The 20,986-nt window shown below is 37.3% G+C and overlaps 2 protein-coding genes across 4 annotated transcripts; one reads left to right on the forward strand and one right to left on the reverse strand.

The window, feature by feature from the left end:
- Window positions 1-577: 577 nt before the first annotated feature.
- Window positions 578-4,406, reverse strand: LOC131199528 (histone H2A, sperm-like). 3 transcript variants are annotated; one of them, XM_058185380.1, is made up of 2 exons: window positions 3,105-4,406; window positions 578-1,617 (listed from the first exon to the last, which is right to left on the reverse strand). In XM_058185380.1, the coding sequence occupies exons 1-2, from the start codon at window positions 3,110-3,112 to the stop codon at window positions 1,197-1,199; spliced, it is 429 nt and encodes a 142-aa protein (XP_058041363.1). In that variant the 5' UTR covers window positions 3,113-4,406; the 3' UTR covers window positions 578-1,196. The 3 variants fall into 3 exon arrangements, with proteins under 3 accessions (XP_058041363.1, XP_058041365.1, XP_058041364.1); XM_058185382.1 differs by having other exon boundaries at window positions 3,088-4,406; XM_058185381.1 differs by having other exon boundaries at window positions 2,446-4,406.
- Window positions 3,700-19,676, forward strand: PDCL3 (phosducin like 3). The gene is made up of 7 exons (XM_058186247.1): window positions 3,700-3,714; window positions 4,444-4,677; window positions 8,962-9,094; window positions 12,255-12,345; window positions 17,253-17,396; window positions 18,027-18,235; window positions 19,414-19,676. Exons 1-7 carry the CDS (start codon window positions 3,700-3,702, stop codon window positions 19,557-19,559), a joined length of 972 nt encoding a protein of 323 aa, XP_058042230.1. The 3' UTR covers window positions 19,560-19,676.
- Window positions 19,677-20,986: the final 1,310 nt, after the last annotated feature.

Genomic DNA, 20,986 nt, shown 5'->3' on the forward strand with positions numbered 1-20,986 from the left:
TTATACTAGAATTAATTTCCAAACTATGACAGCTGTGCCATCAAATGTTACAGAAAGCACTTAATATCTATATAATACATTTGCACAGTTACCATCAACTCAATGTTACTAAAATAATTTAAGATCAAACAATTATGAGATGCTTCCATTTACTTTTAATACCTGATTCAACATTCATCTCTTCACTTCTGCATGCTTGCTCATAGACTGATAGGTGCAGCTAATTCTAGCTCAAAACATCTGGAATTAGGAAGCTGCCTTTTATTGCCAAAGTTCACTTAGTACCAAGCCATGGTTTGTTTTTAAAAAATACAGGATTCACACAACAAACTTAACCAGAACCAAGCAAACCACATTATGGATTAGCACAATTTGAAATTATTAATCCATCTAGACCAGCATTGTTGATAACTCTATCAATGGGTCCCAGAGATCCAACTTGGGAGCTTTGCCATAAAAATAATGTTCTCCACTTTTGAGTTATAAACCTTTTTGGACACATTTGCAAGTGAGGTACATTTTTAATTATGAAATCATTACATAAAGGGTTTGTATTAGATGAAACCAACAGTCAAGAAGAACTTTTATCAATTCAATGACAAACACATCTGAGATGAGGGACTCATTTAAAGGTACATGAAATAAAAGCTACCTAGTTCCCTACATCATAAAAACCAAGACTATAAATGCAAGAAAGATTGTAACTCAGTTCTATTTCACAATCATAATCCTTAATGCAAGTAAATAAATTTAAAGTGCCGATCTGGAGGCAAAACCTTGAATATCAAAATGGTTTTGCCAATACCAATCATTTTACTTACTGTTGAAAGAAAACAGGAAAAAAAAACATTTAAGTTGTGAGCTTGAAGAATTACATATCTGAAGAGTGCCAACCTGAGGATAGCCAGGTTAACATAAGACATCATCTATGCTTTCTGCAGCAAGAGTCCCACAACACTAAATGATGATCACTAATATTTTTATGGAAATAGAGAGGTATGTGGCACTAGTTTTCTGCCCCATTCAGGACTAAAAGCCATTTATATTAGAGCTAGGTGAACATTGTTCCTTTTTTGAGGACTGTGTGGCCTATATATAATTGGGGGATCATCAGTGGAAACTGCTACAAATGGAACCAATTTCCAGTCTCTTCCTTTTAATAGTCTCTTTTGTTGCAAGATAAAATGTAGAATGTTTCAGAATTCCTGGGACTGACCATCCCCGTTGGCTTCTTTAAGCTGCGCTGTTTTCTTAGGAACAAGGGCGGCATGGATGTTGGGGGGAACTCCTCCTTCAGGAATGGTCACATTTGTAAACAATTTGTTCAACTCTTCATCACTCCTTATTGCCAGCTGGATATGGCGTGGACCAATCCGCTGCTTCTTGTTCTGATGAGCAGCATTCCCAGCTAATTCCATGACCTCTGCAGTCAGATATTCTAAGACTGCAGTCAGGTACACTGAGGCTCCTGGACTTATTCTTTCAGCATAACGGCCCTGTCTTAGGTACCGCTGAATTCGGGACACAGAAAACTGCAAGCCGGATCTTTTCGACTTGGTCATTTTGGCAGGCAATGCAGGCTTTGGATGTTTCTTACCACGCCCAGACATTCTGGTCCTATAAACAAAGACAACCTTTCGTTACTTCTATTTAACTCTGCAATTTAACAGAGCCTAATAAACTATTCTGCTAACAAACTTAAGCACTAGCCATTAACCATGAATACAACTAAGAATACAAGACCTGTTAGTATAGTTCTATAAAAAACTGTTAAAGAAGTACTGTTTTTTAAATAGTACTCCCATCTTTCCATTGAAAGATAATCAAGGTAAATGGAACAGCTTTGCTATTGATGTTATCAAGTTCAGTCAGTTTGGAAAAACCTGGCAAATATTTTCAGAATAACATTAAAGGCATCAACTGCAGTATAACAAGAATAAATGATTAAGACTTAACTTTAACCCTGTAACTACAGTACAATTTTGCAGTGGAACCATTACATATTCTAGGAATATGCTTTGTAGCTACTTCTGTATAAAACTGAAATCTCTTGGTTCATTATCATTATCCACAACACAGTTTGTTTGATATTGGCTGTGAGTGTGTATTCTCAGTGGATTGTATTTAATTATGGTTTATTGAATAAACCACCATTTAGCACAGTGTATTAAATGAGATACTAAAAAGCCGGTTTCTTTGTATAGATATAAAATATTAGATGTTTATTACTTAAGTCTGCTAATTAGATAACTGCTACAGAACAGGTTAACGTTGCTGGCCAATATTGCAACATTTTAAATAAAACATCTATTCCTATTTTTTAAAAATTCAACATTCTCTATAATATAAAGTTAACTATATGTTCTTATTTTATCAGATAATATAAAGTAAGCCAAAACCAAAGTTAGTATTTATAACTTTAAAACCCCCTCCAAAATTACTCACTGCTTATGTTACTCTCTTGCGTCTTTATACAGCCAAATACTTCCTTCTTGCTTGAGGCAGATACTGCCTCTTTTTAAACACCACTATTTATAATTAGTGTGGCTTTAAGCAGCTGCATCTACTTCATTATTAATACTGATTTTAATTGTGCTGATTTTTCCCTGGCAATAAAACTACAATCCCATCTTACAACAGAAAACTTCTTATGGTCAGCAGGATGTTTACCACAATTATTTTATCTTTTGAAAATTAATTTCTAGATTAAAGCTGAATTTACACAATACTTTAAACTACAAATTAACAAACTCATTTTAGTTTAACATGAATACAAACTAATCTATATAGAATAGAATAGAATAGAATAGAATAGAATAGAATAGAATAGAATAGAATTTTTATTGGCCAAGTGTGATTGGACACACAAGGAATTTGTCTTGGTGCATATGTTTTCTTGCTTAGTAAGTTATGCAAATCCAGAAAACTGAATTCATTGGGAACCTATGGATAAGTGTGCTTTCCAAATCTGGCTATTGGGAAACTGTAAATTAATATTAAGAATATTAAACCATCTCTCCTTTCATGAACAGGGGAAATTTATTCCTTAACAAGGCAATTTTGAGTCATTTATTGTTAATACAGTACCTAGTGTCATAAAGTACCTTTCCATTAAGACTTCATTTTCTCTGAGGTGGTGGGAGGGGAGTGTAAACTAAGACCAGTCACAGGCACAAGAAGATCTTAGCCAAAAGATCAATATACAATAAACTTAAGTAAAGTACTTGAGTATCAGTATTATTTAATTCATACTTGTAAATCCCCAATTTCAATGAGACTCATTCCCTGTTTATTTTATTGACTTCTGAGTAGATATAAGTTTTTGGCTGATCTTGCAGAGGTATCAGAATTCCCTGAATCACATCCCATGGAATTCTGAGAGTCCACAGATCTTAAAGTTGCCATCTTCAAGCCTGAGAAATACAATGTTAAATTGAACCACCCATAATATGTAAACATCTAGAAAACTCTGGTCATGGGGAGGCCTGGAATTTTACAGCCAGGGTTTGCTAGCCTTAGGTTTTCCACATTAGAAGATAAGCAAGCTTTGGATATTGTAAATTAAAAAATCCCACTTCATGAAAGAAAACAATGGTAAACTATTTCTATTCTGCTGCTAAGACAAGCATCTGTAGCCTTCCATAGTTTCCAGAAAGCAAGACATATTTCTTGTGCTGAATTATTTTGGATTAGCATAGTATGCTGAACACCAAGGTCAGCCACTCTCCTTCATTCTCAAGACTTAATAGGAAAAATCTTTGAATTTACTATTTACTGGATGTTTTATTTCTAATTTTCTAATTCTTGAAACCCGTTTTGGAAAACTACCTTAAAAAACACAATATAATTTATAATCAATTGTAAAATCTAGGGGCAGTTTCTTTGCTTGCAGACATGTTACCTAATCAGATTATGAAACACCTGCAAGCAGCTAACCAAATTTAAGAATCACAGTTCAACCCTGAGCTACATATATTCTTTTGTAACGGGGTTGATGTTTCTGTTGATACCTATTTATTTTGCATTTATTTTTTTACTGTATTTACATATATAGATGGACCTAACTGCGGTGTTCTCGCTCAATCAAAAATCAACATATAATTAAAAATATAATAAAAACTGCATGGGTATAGCTGGCACAATACACATTAGCCAGTAACTAGCCAAGCCTTCTGGTGTCTCAAAAAAGAAAAAGTTGAGCTGCAAGAGAACTGTGTCTACGATTTATCGATCCATATCACCGTTGAACACAAGCACGCTAAGAAAAAGTGTGAACATTAAACGCAATTTCTCGGATATCATCATTTAGTGCCTCATAAAAACAGCTCCTCTGCCCCCCTAGTGCAGGGGTCTGCAAACTTGCCACTTTTAAGACTTGTGGACTTCAACGCCAAAAGTCTTAAAAGAGCCAAGTTTGCAGAGCCCTGCACTAGTGCTTAGCAGCACAAACGCTGCCGCGCTACTTCGCCGCCCAGGCCAGGAAAAAAAAATGCCCGGATCAAGCCTAATAAGGAGACGTCAGGACGGACAGTGGGCGGGTTAGTAGCGTGTGCGCAACGCCCGCTTGGGTTCCTCCCACTGATCCGCCGGGACACGCGTGGGGTTCCTGGCTCGATTCGCCGTGATCTGGGCCTTTCAGCGGCGGCAACAGCAGCAAGACTTTCCCCCAAAATGCAGGTTAGCCAAATTAGGCCGTGTTTTCGCCAAGAAGCGGACAGTCTCGCGTGCCTGCCTAATAGGGGCGGGCGGGATTTCAAGGGTTAGCAGCCGGGGAAGTGAGAATCCGGAAGAATGGCTTGATCAGCTGGATAGAAATCTTCATGGGTGGGTCGACTTAGCGTTGTATTTCTCAGGTTTGGCAGCCTGGAGATACGTGGACTTCCCAGAATTCGCCCAGCCTGGGGGAATTCTGGGAATTGAAGTCCATATATTTACAAATTGCCAAGCTTGAGAAACACTGGAGCAAGCTACACGTGGTGGCGACTCTTCTGCCTGGTGTTTCTTTTCTCTTGCTGAATGTTCGTTTAGCGCATTTTCCGGACCGCTTTTCCGGGTACTGTGGATGAGTGTACAGAAGTTGAAGTATGTATTTAAGAGTGTGAGAGCACTGATGATGTTACCTAGTTTGGATAATGAAACGTCTGCAAGCATGCAACCAAGCTCAGAGGGCACCAAGGATCCCTCATTTCAACCTGAGCTACACACACGCTCCTTTATTAGTATACATTCTTAAAGGTAAAGGTGAAGGTCCCCTTGCCGACTCTAGGGGGTGGTGCTCATCTCCATTTCAAAGTCGAAGAGAGCTGTCCGAAGGCGTCTCCGTGGTCATGTGGCCAGCATGACTCAATGCCAAAGGCGTGTGGAATGCTGTTACCTTCCCACCAAAGGTGGTCCCTATTTTTTCTACTTGCATTTTTACGTGCTTTGGAAACTGCTAGGTTGGCAGAAGCTGGGACAAGTAACGGGAGCTCACCCCGTTACACGGCAGCACTAGGGATTCGAACCGCTGAGCTGCCGACCTTTCGACCGACAAGCTCAACGTCCTAGCCCCTGAGCCACCGGGTTAGGACTCGCCTAACTACCAGACTCTGTGGTCTCATCCCAAACTCCCCAAAACTTTAACCTAAAACTGGCTACTGTTGACCTCACCCCTTTCCTAAGAGGTCTGTAAGGGGTGTGCACAAGAGCACCAGCGTGCCTAAGGTCCCTGCCCTAATGTTTCTTTTAATTGTATTCATTTTATGTATTCAATTCATGCTTATACTTATATATATTATCTAATATGTACTCGACAAATAAAATAAATAATTGCTCCTGTGTTGGGAAGAGTAGAAAGAATAAAGTCTGGCTTTGTTTTCGTTGAACTGCCTTCCTGTTGTAAATGATAGGGAAGGGAAAGCTGAAAATTGTAGCCAGAATTGCTTGATTAGAGAAGATGGATTGGGTGCCTGAACCCACAAACACCAGTGTCTTCTTGGGGTAATGTAATTTTAATTCTACATAATGACTTTAAAGCTGCAAAGTATAATTAATAAAACAATGACCTTTTAAAACAGGCCTATTAAACTGGAGGTCTGTGGGACGGATGTGTCACGCACAGACCACGCTCACCCTGGCTCCGCAAAGGCAAAAAAAATTGCAATATATCACAATATGTCACGTGACACAATTGAGTTTGACATCCATGCTTTAAAGAAAAGAGCAACAGGACTTTCCTCACTATTCGCAGTATTGTTTCTTAATACTGTAAGATAAATTATTGATTTTTAGCAAATTTATATAGCCACCTATCTCACAAATTGACTTTGGACCGCAAACAACAAAATGGATAGTTAAAACAAATAATAATTAAAAACAAGTAAACACAAATGGAAGTTAGACTGTGGGAAAATGGACCAACATTCTAAAGACAGTATTTTTTATTTTATTATTAGCCACCCATCTTACTACATGGTAACTCTCATTGGCTTACAGTATTAGGAGATAAAACTATAAAACATAATGTAAATGCAATATTATAAAAAAATCAACCTACTAAAATGTTGGGGAAAGAGGGAGTATGATGAGAAGGAGAGGGGAGTGCGATCTGTTGATAATCTTATCAACCATCTTCAATGTGAAACCCTTCATTGGAGTCCTAGGCCAACTAGCAGAATTGGGTCTTTAAGATCTTACAGAAGTTAAGAAGGGTTGGAGCTGACTTGGGGGGGGGGAGGGGATGGGGGATGGGGAAGGGTAAAGTATTCCAAAGGGCAGGCACAATGGCAGAGATTTCCTGGATTCCACCAGCTGGAATACCTTGGCTGATGCATGCCTCCTCTGCTGACGGGTGGGGTGGGCCAGTCCCAGTAACATGAGATGGGACTTCAAGTAGCCTTCAAGTAGCCAATATAATTTCCTAGGCTCCCTGTCACACATTGCCATGGAACAACTGCAAAATATTATTGGCTGGTTACCTAACAGTTCAGATGACTGATGCAGTTAACTAGAACCATGTTCTAATGTTCTCTCTTATCCCTTATAGCACAAGAAGAGTGCCTGCATTGTGTCTTTCTGCCTCCCCAGTCCCAGGTCTTTTTCATGCCATGAAGCTTTAACGACTGAGTGAAAGATCCAAAATTTTGCGCCATATGGAGCACTTTCTGCAGTAAATGATACTCGCCCCCCCCCCCCAAACCCTCATTTTTGACAAAGAGAGCCAAGGTGGATATATGCTACAATCTTTCCCATGCCCGTAGTAAGAGGAAAATATATTGTTCAAAAATGGCTTCTAATTTGCATTTTGAAGTTTTATACATAAAAAGGATATAGGTAACTTGCAGAAACAATCCTTTGTTAGACAAACATGACTATTGGTGCAAAATTGAGAGAGCTGATGCTTCCATTACAAGCACTGGTAATTCTGTACTTAGTGGGAAATAATGTGTTAAAGAAAGGTTTGTACTCTTTTGAGTTATATTTGTGCCCACAAACAGACTGGTTGACTTCACTCAATGCACAGTTTCTTTCAAAATGATAAACTTGAACCCACTCTATTTGGCTTAGCATTACAAGCAGATTAGTTCATTACATTTAATCAAGACAAATACTGACCTAACACTTTATTTGCCTACATAATAAAACTTGAGAAGAAAATTGGAAGGAAGCATGAGACCTTTCAGCAAAGTGCTGTTCAGCCATTAAGAGGTTGGGTTTTTTTCACATTTTTATCAGTTTATCAAAATATAAAATGCAAAGTAAAATAGAAAACTAGAGAGAAAAGGGAAGGGAAGAAAATATAGGGTAGAGAGGGAAAAAGAAAAAAAAAGGCATTGACTTCCAACTCTCTTTAGCATAGTAGAAAATAATAACATTAAAATCTTAACTTTTTACTTTTACACAATAGTATATACTAGCCATTTCTATAGCAACAAATCTAATCAGCAAAAACAAAATTCAAGTTTTATTTTTTCCCATTGCAAGTACCATATCCAGAAGCAATTTCCAAATAGAAAATTAAATATATTCTCTTCTTTGGATGAAGGAATCAATTTAACCATCTTTGGTTTTCCATGGAGAGTTGTGAGCAGCTCTCTTCGGGAGATGGGCAGACATTTGAGTTTATTCTTGTGTCTGTAATATCTCATCCCAGCATCTTTTGTTATGATAATATACTTGATTGTAGTTGAAAGTATTGTAGTTGAAAGGATTATTTAACGGCAATTCTTAAAAGCCAAACTACATCTCTTGTTACATAAAAGGATGTCCCAGAATTGATTTGTTCTTGTTCTTTTTTGTGCATTTTCATACAGTCTTTACTTTTAGTATTATCACTTGAATTTTACTTTATTGAATTTTACCCATCAAGGAGAGCATGTGTTAGTTTTCTGCTGGTCTTTTGACTGCATAAGAAACAGCATGAAATTATTAAGCTATTTGATTTCCATGCTTAATGCATTTTTAGCCACTATTATGATTTTGCTGGCATAATGATGGTGTGGCCGCTTACATTGCCATGTCGTTATTTTCTTTTATATGAAAATGTTACTAAAAACAATTGGTTGAAAAATATTGTTATTTTTATATCCAAAGGCATATATTTGTACTGCGGTTTTACTGTTTTTTTGCTATTGATTGCTTGTCTGTGTTTTTTTCTTATGGAAGTAGGCTTGGTTATTTACTCACACACAAAAATGTCCCTCTGGGTTCAACTGAATTGTCTCCCTTAATTGTTTCTCTTTAAAGAGAACTATAGGATTAGCTTAAATATATCATTAACCCATGCACTGTATCTGTGCAGACATGCAAATTGGGTTGTAGTCATGGGGTTTGGTATTCCTTCTTGCCAGCAATCCACTATGTTTTTCAAAGGAATCCTCAAACTTTGTACTAAAGTTGGTACAGTCTTAATATGTAGGGAGCCAGAATAAGGTTGTCACATTGGCATCTGATGATGGTGCTCTTTATCATTTTATGTTCTAGGATCCTAATGCAGATACAGAATGGAATGACATCTTGCGTAAAAAAGGCATCCTTCCTCCCAAAGAAAAGCTGAAAGAGAAAGAACAGGCGGAAGAAGAAAAGGAGCAGCAGATCCTCCAGCAACAATCAGTTGGCAAGTAGTCTAGTTTAGAATGCTGAATTAATATAAAACTACTATTACCCAGGTTGCTGGGTTATTTATCACCTCAAAATATAAGAGGTGCAAACAAGGTCCTCATTAACTTCAGTGGCCCTTGTGTAATCATTGTATTTTGGGTTTGGGATGTCTTGGGTGAAAAGGTTTCAAAATTAATTCTTGTACTTGAAAAGTAAGGATCAGGAGTGTCTATGGAGATTCTCAATCATCCAGGTCATGGTTATCCCAAAGATGCTTTATCAAGAGGCAACTGGACTTTCTGATTTTTCTTTGAAGACATTTTGCTTCTCATCCAAAAAGTTTCTGTCCATCCTTTCATTCCCCACCATCCAGCCAGAGCTGAAGAAGCTTCTTGGATGAGAAGCGAAACATCTTCAAAGAAAAACCAGAAAGTCCAGTTGCCTCTTGAAAACGCACCTTTGGGATGGACCAGGAGAAGGACCAGGAGAAATATTCAGAACTGTTTGTGTTTCTAATGACTCAGCTGAATTTCCTACTGCTGTCTACATTGTAGGCTGGGATTTAATTCTGAGGATATATAATTGATAGATTTTGATCTACATATATAATTTTAATGAAATACAGGTAATCCTCAATTTATGAGTGTAATTAAGGCCAGAATTACAGTGGTAAGTCAGATTGCTTGTTAAGCGGTCAACATGTAATCACGCCTGATTTTACATCCCTTTTTGTAATGGTTGTTAAGTGAATCACCATAGTCACTAAGTGAATATCATGGTTATTAAGAGAATGCTGTGGTCATTAAATCAATCCATTGTCTGCAATTAACCTTTTTTTTCTGGATAGAGGAGGCAAATGACAGTTTTTGGCAAAAATAACATAATTTGACTCTGTAAACAACCATAAATGCAGACCAGTTGCTGAGTGCCCAAAATATGATCACATGACCGGGCGGGAGGTTATTGGAACTTCCAATCCAGGTCATATCTAGTCTTGGGGAGGTTCCTTGGAACCTTGGAATGGTTGCTAAGCAGTTGTAAATGTTGTAAATTGAAGAGTACCTCTATAAAATTCGCAGTGAAGGTACTCTCATCACATGAATTATTTTTATATACTTCTGATCTTTCCTTTAGTAAGAAATTTGGCAACTGCTGTAGATTATAATTTGTTTTTAGTTCAAGTCAAACAGTTCTTGAGAACAACCCTATAGAAAGTCTTGTTTTGTAAAGCAAAATAAATAACAATTAGTTTTGTAAACAATACCTTTTGACGAGAGCTGCAAACTGCATAGGTGTTTCTAAAAGTCATAGCAATCTTAAAAACATGTCCCTAGGTCAACACTAATGAGTAATGTAGAATTCCAGAGATTCTCCTAGTTGAAAAGGCTTGCTTGCTTGCTCATTCATTCATTCATTCATGCATGCATTCAATTTATATGCCACACATCTCACTCTTGGAGCAACTCTGGGTGGCATACAAAATGATAAAAAAATAAATATAAGAACAATTATAATTGTAATTATTTAATTAGAATTAAATAGAGAATATAAATCAAGGAGACGGATAGCACATGACTGTGATATTCACTCTTACCTCATCATCTACCACCATTATAAAGTGCCCCCTGTATAACAAATTTCCAAACTTGGTCTGTTGCAAACTAAGGAGAGTAATGTATTTAGGAAATCTGCCTTAGATCAACTAATGTAACTGGTAAGGTTCATGAGACTGGAGAGATGGCCTTAGCATGTGATCAGTGATAAGATTATTGTTTTTGAACCTATTTGCTTGATTCACGGGGTGCTCTTTCAGAGTTAAAAATTCTTTTATTGAGCAAGATTGTCCCCCTTGGCAAGGATTATAATTGCCTTTCTTATTATACGTCATTTAGAAAAGAAGCAGATGATTGCTGCCTAAAATAAGAATTGGCTCAGTAGGAACAGTAGCCTTGTAGCAAATGAATACTCCCAGCAAGTTAGTTGCAGGAGCAGAGTTAATGGGATGGCATCATTCTGAGGGCAATAACAATTAGTTTCAAGTCTGTGTAGAAGTGATTCACTTTTCCTTTTGCAACAAGTTTGTTATATGAACATCTAGTGGAGAGAACTGTGCCCAATTTAACAAACCATCATTTTCATAGCGTGGTCAGTACCAGGATTTCCCAGCTTTAGGAATGCGGGTCAGATGGACTTCAAATTCTACAATTCCCAAACCAACAAGTCTTAAAGTTGCCAAGTGTAGATGCTCTACTCCACGGGTGTCAAACTCGCATTGTCATGTGACATATCGGGACTTTTTTCCCCTTCGCTAAACCAGACGGGGGCAGGCCAGCACATGATACATCTGGCCCGCAGGCCACGAGTTTGACACCCCTGCTCTACACTATCCTACTGCAAAGTTTCGTAATGAGATTCACCTATGAACTCACCTGGAAGGATATTGAAATTGACCCTCATCTGTTACTTCCCCAGTTTTTGGAACACCTCCCTTGCAGAAATGAGCCTGGCACAACTTTAACAGTTTTAAAAGCCTTTAAACCATTTTTGCTTATTGGTTAATATTACTGTTTTATATTGGATTCAGTTGGTGGCTTTGACTTACACCCAATTTAAATAAGTAAATATTAGAAAGATAAGGATGAAATACATAAGATGAGATGAAGTACAGTGCATCAATTCCTCTTGCTGCCCTACCACTTGTGCTTACTGACTTTCTGAAATACAAATAATGTTCCTACTACCTGGACCCATGTTAAATCAGAACCCTAGATGGTATGAACTCTAAAGTGTGCTCAATAACAGAGAAATAAAATTCTCCTTTAGGGCTTTTTGCAGAGGTTGAGAAAGTAACAGATGGTACAGGAAGAATGCAAGATTATGCTGGCTAAGGGACAAGATTTGGATCTCTACATGTGTTAGCTCCCTGAGACTTATTAGCAACTCACAAAGATAACTGCTATTTATTTCTGCCAACACAAAGGTGTACAGAGCAAAAATTTTGTTGACATAACATGCCAACTGTCTTTAAAGGGCTTCTATTCATAAAATGTACATAATTCACATTCAAAAGAGATCTTCATGTGTAATTCTGTATGGTCTACAGTCTGAAATTTGTCCTTGGTAAGAGTTAACAAATTCTTGTTTGTACTGATGATCTTGTATTTCTCCTGTATCAGTTAAGACCTATGAAGATATGACTCTGGAGGAACTTGAAGAAAATGAAGATGAATTCAATGAGGAGGATGAACGTGCTATAGAAATGTACAGGTTAGAATATTCTGTTGAATATGCCATAAATAAAGCTATAGTTATAATTGGAAATTATTGTTGATGTTATACGGTATGGTAAAGAACTCTGGAGAAACTTTCCAGTTTTAGCCAAGTCAAGCCGCCTTCTATAACTTATAAAATAACCATTTGTATACCGGTAGTCCTTGTTTTCAGACTGTCTCAAAGCAGCCATTTGCAATTTAAAACAACAGTGAAAAAGTAACTTAGAAACGATCCTTGGAATATAACCTTTGAGGGTCTATAAAGCAAAGGAAAACTAAAATTAGATCATAGGTATAGTTGTGGTCTCACCTAGCAGCTGCTTCAATTAGTGACCAAGTTACCAGTCTGAATTATCGCTAAATGAGGACTACTTGTATATACAAATTCATAGAAATACTGCCTGCATAAGTGTAGTCTAACAGTGAGATCACTGGCGCTCAGGTCTGTACAAAGCATTTGAAAAAAAAGTATGGTTTGCAATAATAGCATTGTGTGTAAACAGCTTGTTTCAAATTCCTAAAATAGCCACATCTTTTGCAAGGATTGTGGATTGCTTTGGAAATTATTCCTACTGTCTATGTGCACTGAGCCAAAATTCATATCAAATTAATGGATATTATAGAATATATCTATAATTTACAAAAATGAATTAAGTGACTTACTCAAAAATCAGAATAATTTATATTATAGTTAAACCAGTCAAACCCATAAAAATAAACAGATATCTTGCACGTGCAACAAACCTTCAGTTCACTTTGATAGTGCCAGACACAAAATGAATGTAACAATGAATTTTAAAAAATATTTGCTCTATAAAAAATGCATTTGTAGCTTCTGTCTCTAAATAAATAAAACATTAGAATAGAATAGAATAGAATAGAATAGAATAGAATAGAATAGAATAGAATAGAATAGAATAGAATAGAATAGAATTTTTATTGGCCAAGTGTGATTGGACACACAAGGAATTTGTCTTGGTGCATATGCTCTCAGTGTATATAAAAGAAAAGATACGTTCATCAAGGTACAACATTTACAACACAATTGATGGTCAATATATCAATATAAATCATAAGGATTGCCAGCAACAAGTTATAGTCATACAGTCATAAATGGAAAGAGATTGGTGATGGGAACTATGAGAAGATTAATAGTAGTGCAGATTCAGTAAATAGTCTGACAGTGTTGATGGAATTATTTGTTTAGCAGAGTGATGGCCTTCTTGTGTCTAGTTGTTCTGGTGTGCAGTGCTCTATAGCGTCGTTTTGAGGGTAGGAGTTGAAACAGTTTATGTCCAGGATGCGAGGGGTCTGTAAATATTTTCACGGCCCTCTTCTTGATTCGTGCAGTATACAGGTCCTCAATGGAAGGCAGGTTGGTAGCAATTATTTTCTCTGCAGTTCTAATTATCCTCTGAAGTCTGTGTCTTTCTTGTTGGGTTGCAGAACCGAACCAGACAGTTATAGAGGTGCAAATGACAGACTCAATAATTCCTCTGTAGAACTGAATCAGCAGCTCCTTGGGCAGTTTGAGCTTACTGAGTTGGCGCAGAAAGAACATTCTTTGTTGTCCTTTTTTAATGATGTTTTTGATGTTAGCTGTCCATTTTAGATCTTGCGATATGATAGAACCTAGAAATTTGAAGGTTTCTACTGTTGATACTGTGTTGTCTAGTATTGTGAGAGGTGGAAATATGGAAGGGTTTCTCCTAAAGTCTACCACCATTTCTACGGTTTTGAGTGTGTTCAGTTCCAGATTGTTTTGGTTGCACCACAAGGCTAGTCATTCGACCTCTTGTCTATATGCAGATTCGTCGTTGTCTCCAATGAGACCAATCACTGTTGTGTCATCTACGAACTTCAGTAGCTTAACAGATGGATCATTGGAGATGCAGTCATTGGTATACAGAGAGAAGAGAAGTGGGGAGAGCACACAGCCTTGGGGGGCCCCTGTGCTAATTGTACAGGTATTTGATGTGATCTTGCTTAGCTTCACCTGCTGCTTCCTGTTTGTTAGGAAGCTTGTGATCCACTTACAAGTCTGTTCCGGTACCTGTAGCTGGTTTAGCTTAGTTAGAAGAATGTCTGGAATAATGGTATTGAATGCTGAACTAAAGTCTACAAAAAGGACCCTTGCATAGGTCTTTGGAGACTCAAGATGTTGTAGGATGTAGTGCAGAGCCATATTAACAGCATCATCTGTTGATCTATTTGCTCGGTATGCAAATTGCAAGGGGTCTAACAGCGGATCCGTGATGGTTTCCAGGTAGGAAAGCACTAGCCTTTCAAAGGTTTTCATGACTACAGATGTTAAAGCAACTGGTCTGTAGTCATTCAGTTCCTTGATGGTGGGCTTCTTCGGCACTGGGATGATGGTAGAGCGTTTGAAGCAAGAAGGAACATAACACATCTCTAGTGATTTATTGAAAATATGGGTGAAGATGGGGGCCAATTGGTCAGCACAGACTTTTAAGCAAGAAGGAGTTATCTTGTCTGGGCCTGGAGCTTTTCCTGGCTTTTGTCTGTGAAATAGGTCCTGCACTTCCTTTTCTGTGATCACTAGGGGTTATGAACCCAATGAAATGGGGTCAGTTGTAGGAGGCTTGGCTGTTGTTGCTGTGTCTGAGATGGAGGTTGTGGAGATAGGTGGCTGTAGTTTCCTTTCAAACCTGCAGTAAAACTCATTCAGGTCATCTGCCAGTTGTTGATTACCTTCAGCCTGGGAAGGAAGTTTGCCATAGCCGGTGATATTTTTAAGAGTTTTCCACATGTTTGCTGGTTCATTTGCTGAAAACTGATTCTTTAGCTTTTCAGAGTAGCTTCTTTTTGCTGCTCTCATCTCCCTTGTTAGTGCATTTCTGACCTGATTGTACAGCATCTTATCACCTTTTCTGTAGGCTTCCTCTTTGGAATGTCGTAGCTGCTTAAGTTTAGGTGTAAACCAAGCTTTGTTGTTACTGTATATTCGCAAGTTCCTTGTAGGTACACATAGGTCTTCACAGAAGCTGACATATGATGTTACAGTATCTGTGAGTTCATCCAGGTCTGCAGAGGTATCTTTAAAAATATTCCAATCAGTGCAGTCAAAACATGCCTGTAGCTTTAATTTTGATTCCTCTGTCCAGGTCTTCACTGATTTAATTATTGGTTTTGTGGCTTTAAGTCTTTGCCTGTAAGCAGGTACAAGGTGAATCATGCAATGATCAGAGTGTCCTACAGCTGCACGTGGTAAAGACCGATAGGCATCTTTTAGTGTTGTGTAGCAGTGGTCTAGAGTATTCTTGCCTCTGGTGGGACAATTGACATGCTGAAAGTATTTTGGTAGTTCTTTCCTTAAGTTTGCCTTATTTAGATCTCCCAAAACAATGGCCAGTGAATCAGGGTGTTTGGCTTCAGCCTCCATGATTTGGTCAGCTAGAGTTTGTAATACCTTGTTTACACAGGCTTGTGGTGGGACATAAACAGCAATTAGAAGAAATGAGGAAAATTCACGAGGCAAATAGTAAGGTTTGCAGTTGATAATTAAAGTCTCTAAATTGTTGTCACAGAATTTGTAAATTATTTTAAAATCTTGACACCAGTTTCTATTAATATATAGGCATAAGCCTCCTCCTTTCTTTTTACCAGATGTTTCTGGAATCCTGTCTGATCGTTCAATCTGAAACCCTGGAATGTTCAGGCTGCTATTTTCAATTGATTCATTTAACCAGGTTTCAGAGAAGCATAGGACTGCTGAATTGCGAAAATCAGAATAGTATTTGTTTAAGAGGAGTATTTCATTCATCTTATTTGCAAGTGAGCGTATATTTGTTAGGAAAATTGAAGGCAGAGGAGTTTTAATGCGATTTCTTAGCCTGATTAAGATCCCAGATCGTTTACCTCTCTTCTTTCTCTTCCGTCGTTTGGTTTTTTTAGTAGTCCATGGCTCCATGGGAATTGCCTCCTCCTATGTTAGAATCTCCTCCGTGTTTGTAAAGACAGGCGGGGGTGAGATCAAAGAAAGCTGCTCCTTAAAGAAATGTTCCTTAATTTTTAGCAGATGGTCTTGTGAGTAGGAAATCCGTAGTGAGTCACAGAGAACAATTAGAAATAAAGAAACAATTAGAGAGCATTTCACCGAGGCAGCCTTCGTCGGTGCCATCTTGGCTAATCATGATAATTATGATATTGGCATTCACTCAGGAAGAAACCTAACCCCAGTAAATGTATTATGTAGCCAATATCATCTGGGAAATTATATTTCCAAATAAATAATTAAAATGTTATCATTAAAACAAAAATTAGATAAATTAGAGGGTATTGCAATAGTGTCCTTCCTTGGATATAAGCCTCCTTTAGCAGTTTATTTATAAGTACAAGTAACTGAATTAAATTAAATGTTTGCCGGTGCGGTTCATAAACTTTTAGCTGGATCAGCACCAGTAGCAGTTTTTTAGCCCTTGAAAACACTTGCTCAAATTTTTTAAAGGGCCTAGACTTGTCCATAACTGCCAATATTATATAATGTGTATAATGTGAGTGGCAAGCTTGATTACTGGGATTAGTTTAACCATCCATTGTAAAAGCAAACTATAACATCAGAGGATAAATGGAACTATTGGTAGTTATAAACAGTTTTTTATCTTTTAAATACTTGCTTGTAATATTGGGATAAAAGCATTGGCCCACATCCATTAAAATTGTCAAAGTTTTATTGCGATGTTACGTATTAGATCTCCTGCTAAATATGGTCTGAACAACGAATGATCACTCTGGCTAGAAATTCTGGGAATAGCAGCCCCAGGCATCTGAATGACCCAGATTGGGGAAAGCTGTCTCTGTTCTGAATAAGTATACATTTTTCTATAAAGAGGAAATATTTATATATGTATATGTTTCTTTTCTTGATTCTATATTGTGCAGGCAGCAGAGAATAGCAGAATGGAAAGTGTCACAAGAAAAGAATAAATTTGGACAAGTTTTGGAGATCTCAGGACAGGATTATATTCAGGAAATTACAAAAGCTGGCAAAAATATCTGGGTGATACTGCATCTTTACAAGCAAGGGTAAGCAAGCATTTCAAGGCTTTTTGTCTTCCTAGATAATTTTTCTCTGGTAGATTGGATTATTGTGCTACGGTATAGCAATCATGCTGCTAAATTGCTGTCCAAGGAGAGGCATTAAAAGTATCATTTCTCCCTTTATGCCTAATTCAGTTGCAAATTAATAGAGGTTGCAGTAGAGGTTGCAATAGTCTTAACCGTGTGGAAGTGAGGATGGTTTCCTATTCACATGAGAGATCCTCTTCCCTTCTTCTCAACTTACAACCATTCATATAGTGGCCATTCTAAATTACAAATGCATTGAAAAAAGTAACTTACAACCAGTCCTCACATTACCCCTGTCACAGTGTCCCTTGGTCACTGCCATGTATTCATAATGGCAAAAAAGGTTGTAAAAGTGAGTGAGTCGGGTATGAGTCACTAAGTGAGTGGAGTATGACTCACTTAACCATCTTGCTTAGCGACAGAAATTCTGGTCCCAATTGTGTTGAGGACTACTTTAATAGGCAGTCTGCTGAAACTTGTAGATACAGTTCTGTTTGTAAACAATAGCTAAAAATCATGAATATTGCCTGTTATGGACATTTGTTTTCTTTTGCATATGGGTCTTTTTTTTTCTTTCTTCAAATTTAGTATTCCTCTCTGTGCCTTGATAAACCAACACTTAAGTGGACTTGCCAAGAAGTTCCAGGATGTCAAGTTTGTCAAAGCTATTTCTACAACTTGCATACCCAACTATCCTGATAGAAACCTCCCCACAATCTTTGTCTACCTGGAAGGTGACATCAAGGCCCAGTTTATTGGGCCACTGGTATTTGGAGGCATGAATTTGACAAGTGATGGTGAGTGTCTATTTCTCAATAAACAGAATACTTTTCTGCACAGAAAATTGGTTAAGGTAGTCTGCCTTATTTATAAAATAAGTATATTCTTATTTTCCTTCCTTAAATAATCTCCATATCAGAAAAGTTAAGGTTGTAAAAAATAAATTATTAAATAAAAGAGATTTTGGTTTTTTGAGATTGTGATCCTCCTTTCCTTCTGCTTTACCAGTTACTGTATATGTGTTCCTACATTTCCTTTCAATTGAATCTGTGCTGAATTGGTATGGATAAATGCTGTGCTAGTTTTTAAGATTGATTGGTTTGAATCTTAATAAAAAATGTTTGGCTTCCTTTTTTCAAGATCTCCAATTGCATCAGTATAGTTGGCAAGGCTTGTTATATTTGGCACATCTTGGCAATTGTGTATGATGCATGTAATCAATATTTTTTTTGTAGGAGGAAAACTCTTGACTATTAACATCAGTCCTTTTCTACATGTTAGATAAACTGTATTATACAAGCAAAATGAACATACTTTTCTAACATAGAAATAGGAATGAGTGCTCCCCTCTTAATGTTATCTACTTCATTTTGTTCTCTTATCCCTTCCTCCCACCAGTTCCTTAGTCACTTTAATCATCACATCTGTAGAACTAGTCTGAGTAGAAAATCCAGATCATGCTAATTTTCCTTTTAAGCTAACATAAATGAGATTGATTAGGTTGCCCACAGAGTTAACAGTGTGATATCTGATTAACTTGTACTATTGACTTGCTTCCATTTCTGGGATGTAAGCCAGTGTGAACATGTGCAATAAAAACCTGCTGCTACATGGAAAATGTCTGTTTTGTTGCTGTAAAGAAATAAGCAGGGAATTGGGTGTTTATGTCTTTGAGCTCTACAGAAGATGCCCCCCTCCATTCCAAACAGTAGTCGCAATTCAAAATAAATTACAAACAAGATAAAGGAGGTGAGATGAAGTGTCCATTCTTGGCTAGCTATAGCGTGTCAGTTAGTGTCCTGAAGGCTGCTTCAAAGAGATCGTGTAGAACTTAGCACTATAGTAAAAGTGGAAAAGAAAACAGCAGATGGAATTGTTCAGAGGGAGAAGGAACATGGTGATACTTTCTTCTTTCCAACTTCACAAGGCATTCACAATGTGTCATTTCTTCCTGTTGTTTATCTCTTACATTTAGAATTAGAATGGAAAATTTCTGAGTCAGGTGCCATTAAGACAGACCTGGAAGAGAACCCCAGGAAACAAATTCAAGACCAGATGATGACGTCCATCAAGTGCTCTGTTCCAACAAAGAGAGACGAAAGTGACTCAGAGGAGGATTAAGGCCTCATGTGCAGCTCTTTGCTGTGCCAAATTACTCAGAATTACTCTACAATGAAACCAGAATATTTATTGCTATAAAATACTGTGTTTTATTTCAGCCTGACGAATATCGGTGGTGGTAAAAAGAAACTTCATTATTCATACAGGAATAAAGTAAAAGCAATATTTAAACTTGACATGCCATTGAAATCACTTGTGATGGACCACCTTACTTACAAATGTGGTATCTGTTTGGACTCTTACCACTAACTGTGGTATACTCTCCCCTCTGCTGCAGTGTCACTTTAGGACTTGATAAAAATTGTATGATAAATTTTGGAAGAGCTATATTGATGGCTGTAGAACTGTATTGATCAGATTAACCTAACCTGCAGTAGGTTAATAATATTAACATAACGTTGGCTAAATCAGAGGGTTTATCTTCATATTTGTTTAAAAATCCTGAAATCCGATCAAGTACAGGTAAACAACTATTCATTTATTGACTGTTTGAAGTTACAACAACACTGAAAAAAGAGATTTATGACCAGTTTTCACATGACTGCTGCAGCTTCCCCATGGTCAGGTGATCAAAATTTGGCCACTTGGCAACTGGCACATATTTATGACACTTCCACTGTCCCAGGGACATGTAATCAACATTTGTAAAGTTCTCAGCTGTTCTCTTTGCTTGCTTCTGACAAGCAAAGTCAATGGGATAAGCCAGATTCACTTAACAACTGTATGATTCATTTAACAAATGGCTTATGGACATTTTGAATTCAATTGCAGTTGTAAATAGAGGACTCTTTATAAATGAAATACAGAACAGTTTGAAATAAAAATTGAGTCTGTTTTCCCCTTCTGAGAGTTCAAGAGTTAGACTTAATTTATAACAACTGTAACTATACTTTATGGATCATTAAAATGCAATGAATTTATACTATAGAATACTATCTCTTCAACTTTTGAATATTTAAGTAATAATGGTCAAATGTGCAGAAAACATTGGCTTGGATGATTTCAGACTAGAAGTGAAGAGTAATAGGAATATTCACTGATGCACTGTTGTAAACAATCTTGAACTTACATTTTCTATAAATTTTAAGCATAAAATGTTTACTGATAAAACAAGCATACTGATGTATTTAATCTTGTCTTCTATGCTGAAAGGACTTACCTGACATTAGTATAGAAAAAACCAGGGGAGACATGATAGCAGTGTTCCAATATTTGAAGGGCTGCCACAAAGAAGGGGTCAGCCTATGTCCCAAAGCACCCGAAGGCAAGACAAGAAACAATGGATGGAAACTAATGAAAGAAAGATTCAACCTAAAACTAAGGAGAAATTTCCTGGCAGAACAATCAACCAGTGAACAATTCATCTTTAGAAGTTGTTGGTGTTCTATCACTGGAAGTTTTTAAGAGGGGACTGGACAGCGACCTGT

The sequence above is a fragment of the Ahaetulla prasina genome, chromosome 5 (genome assembly GCF_028640845.1).
Source record: "Ahaetulla prasina isolate Xishuangbanna chromosome 5, ASM2864084v1, whole genome shotgun sequence".
NCBI lineage: Eukaryota > Metazoa > Chordata > Lepidosauria > Squamata > Colubridae > Ahaetulla > Ahaetulla prasina.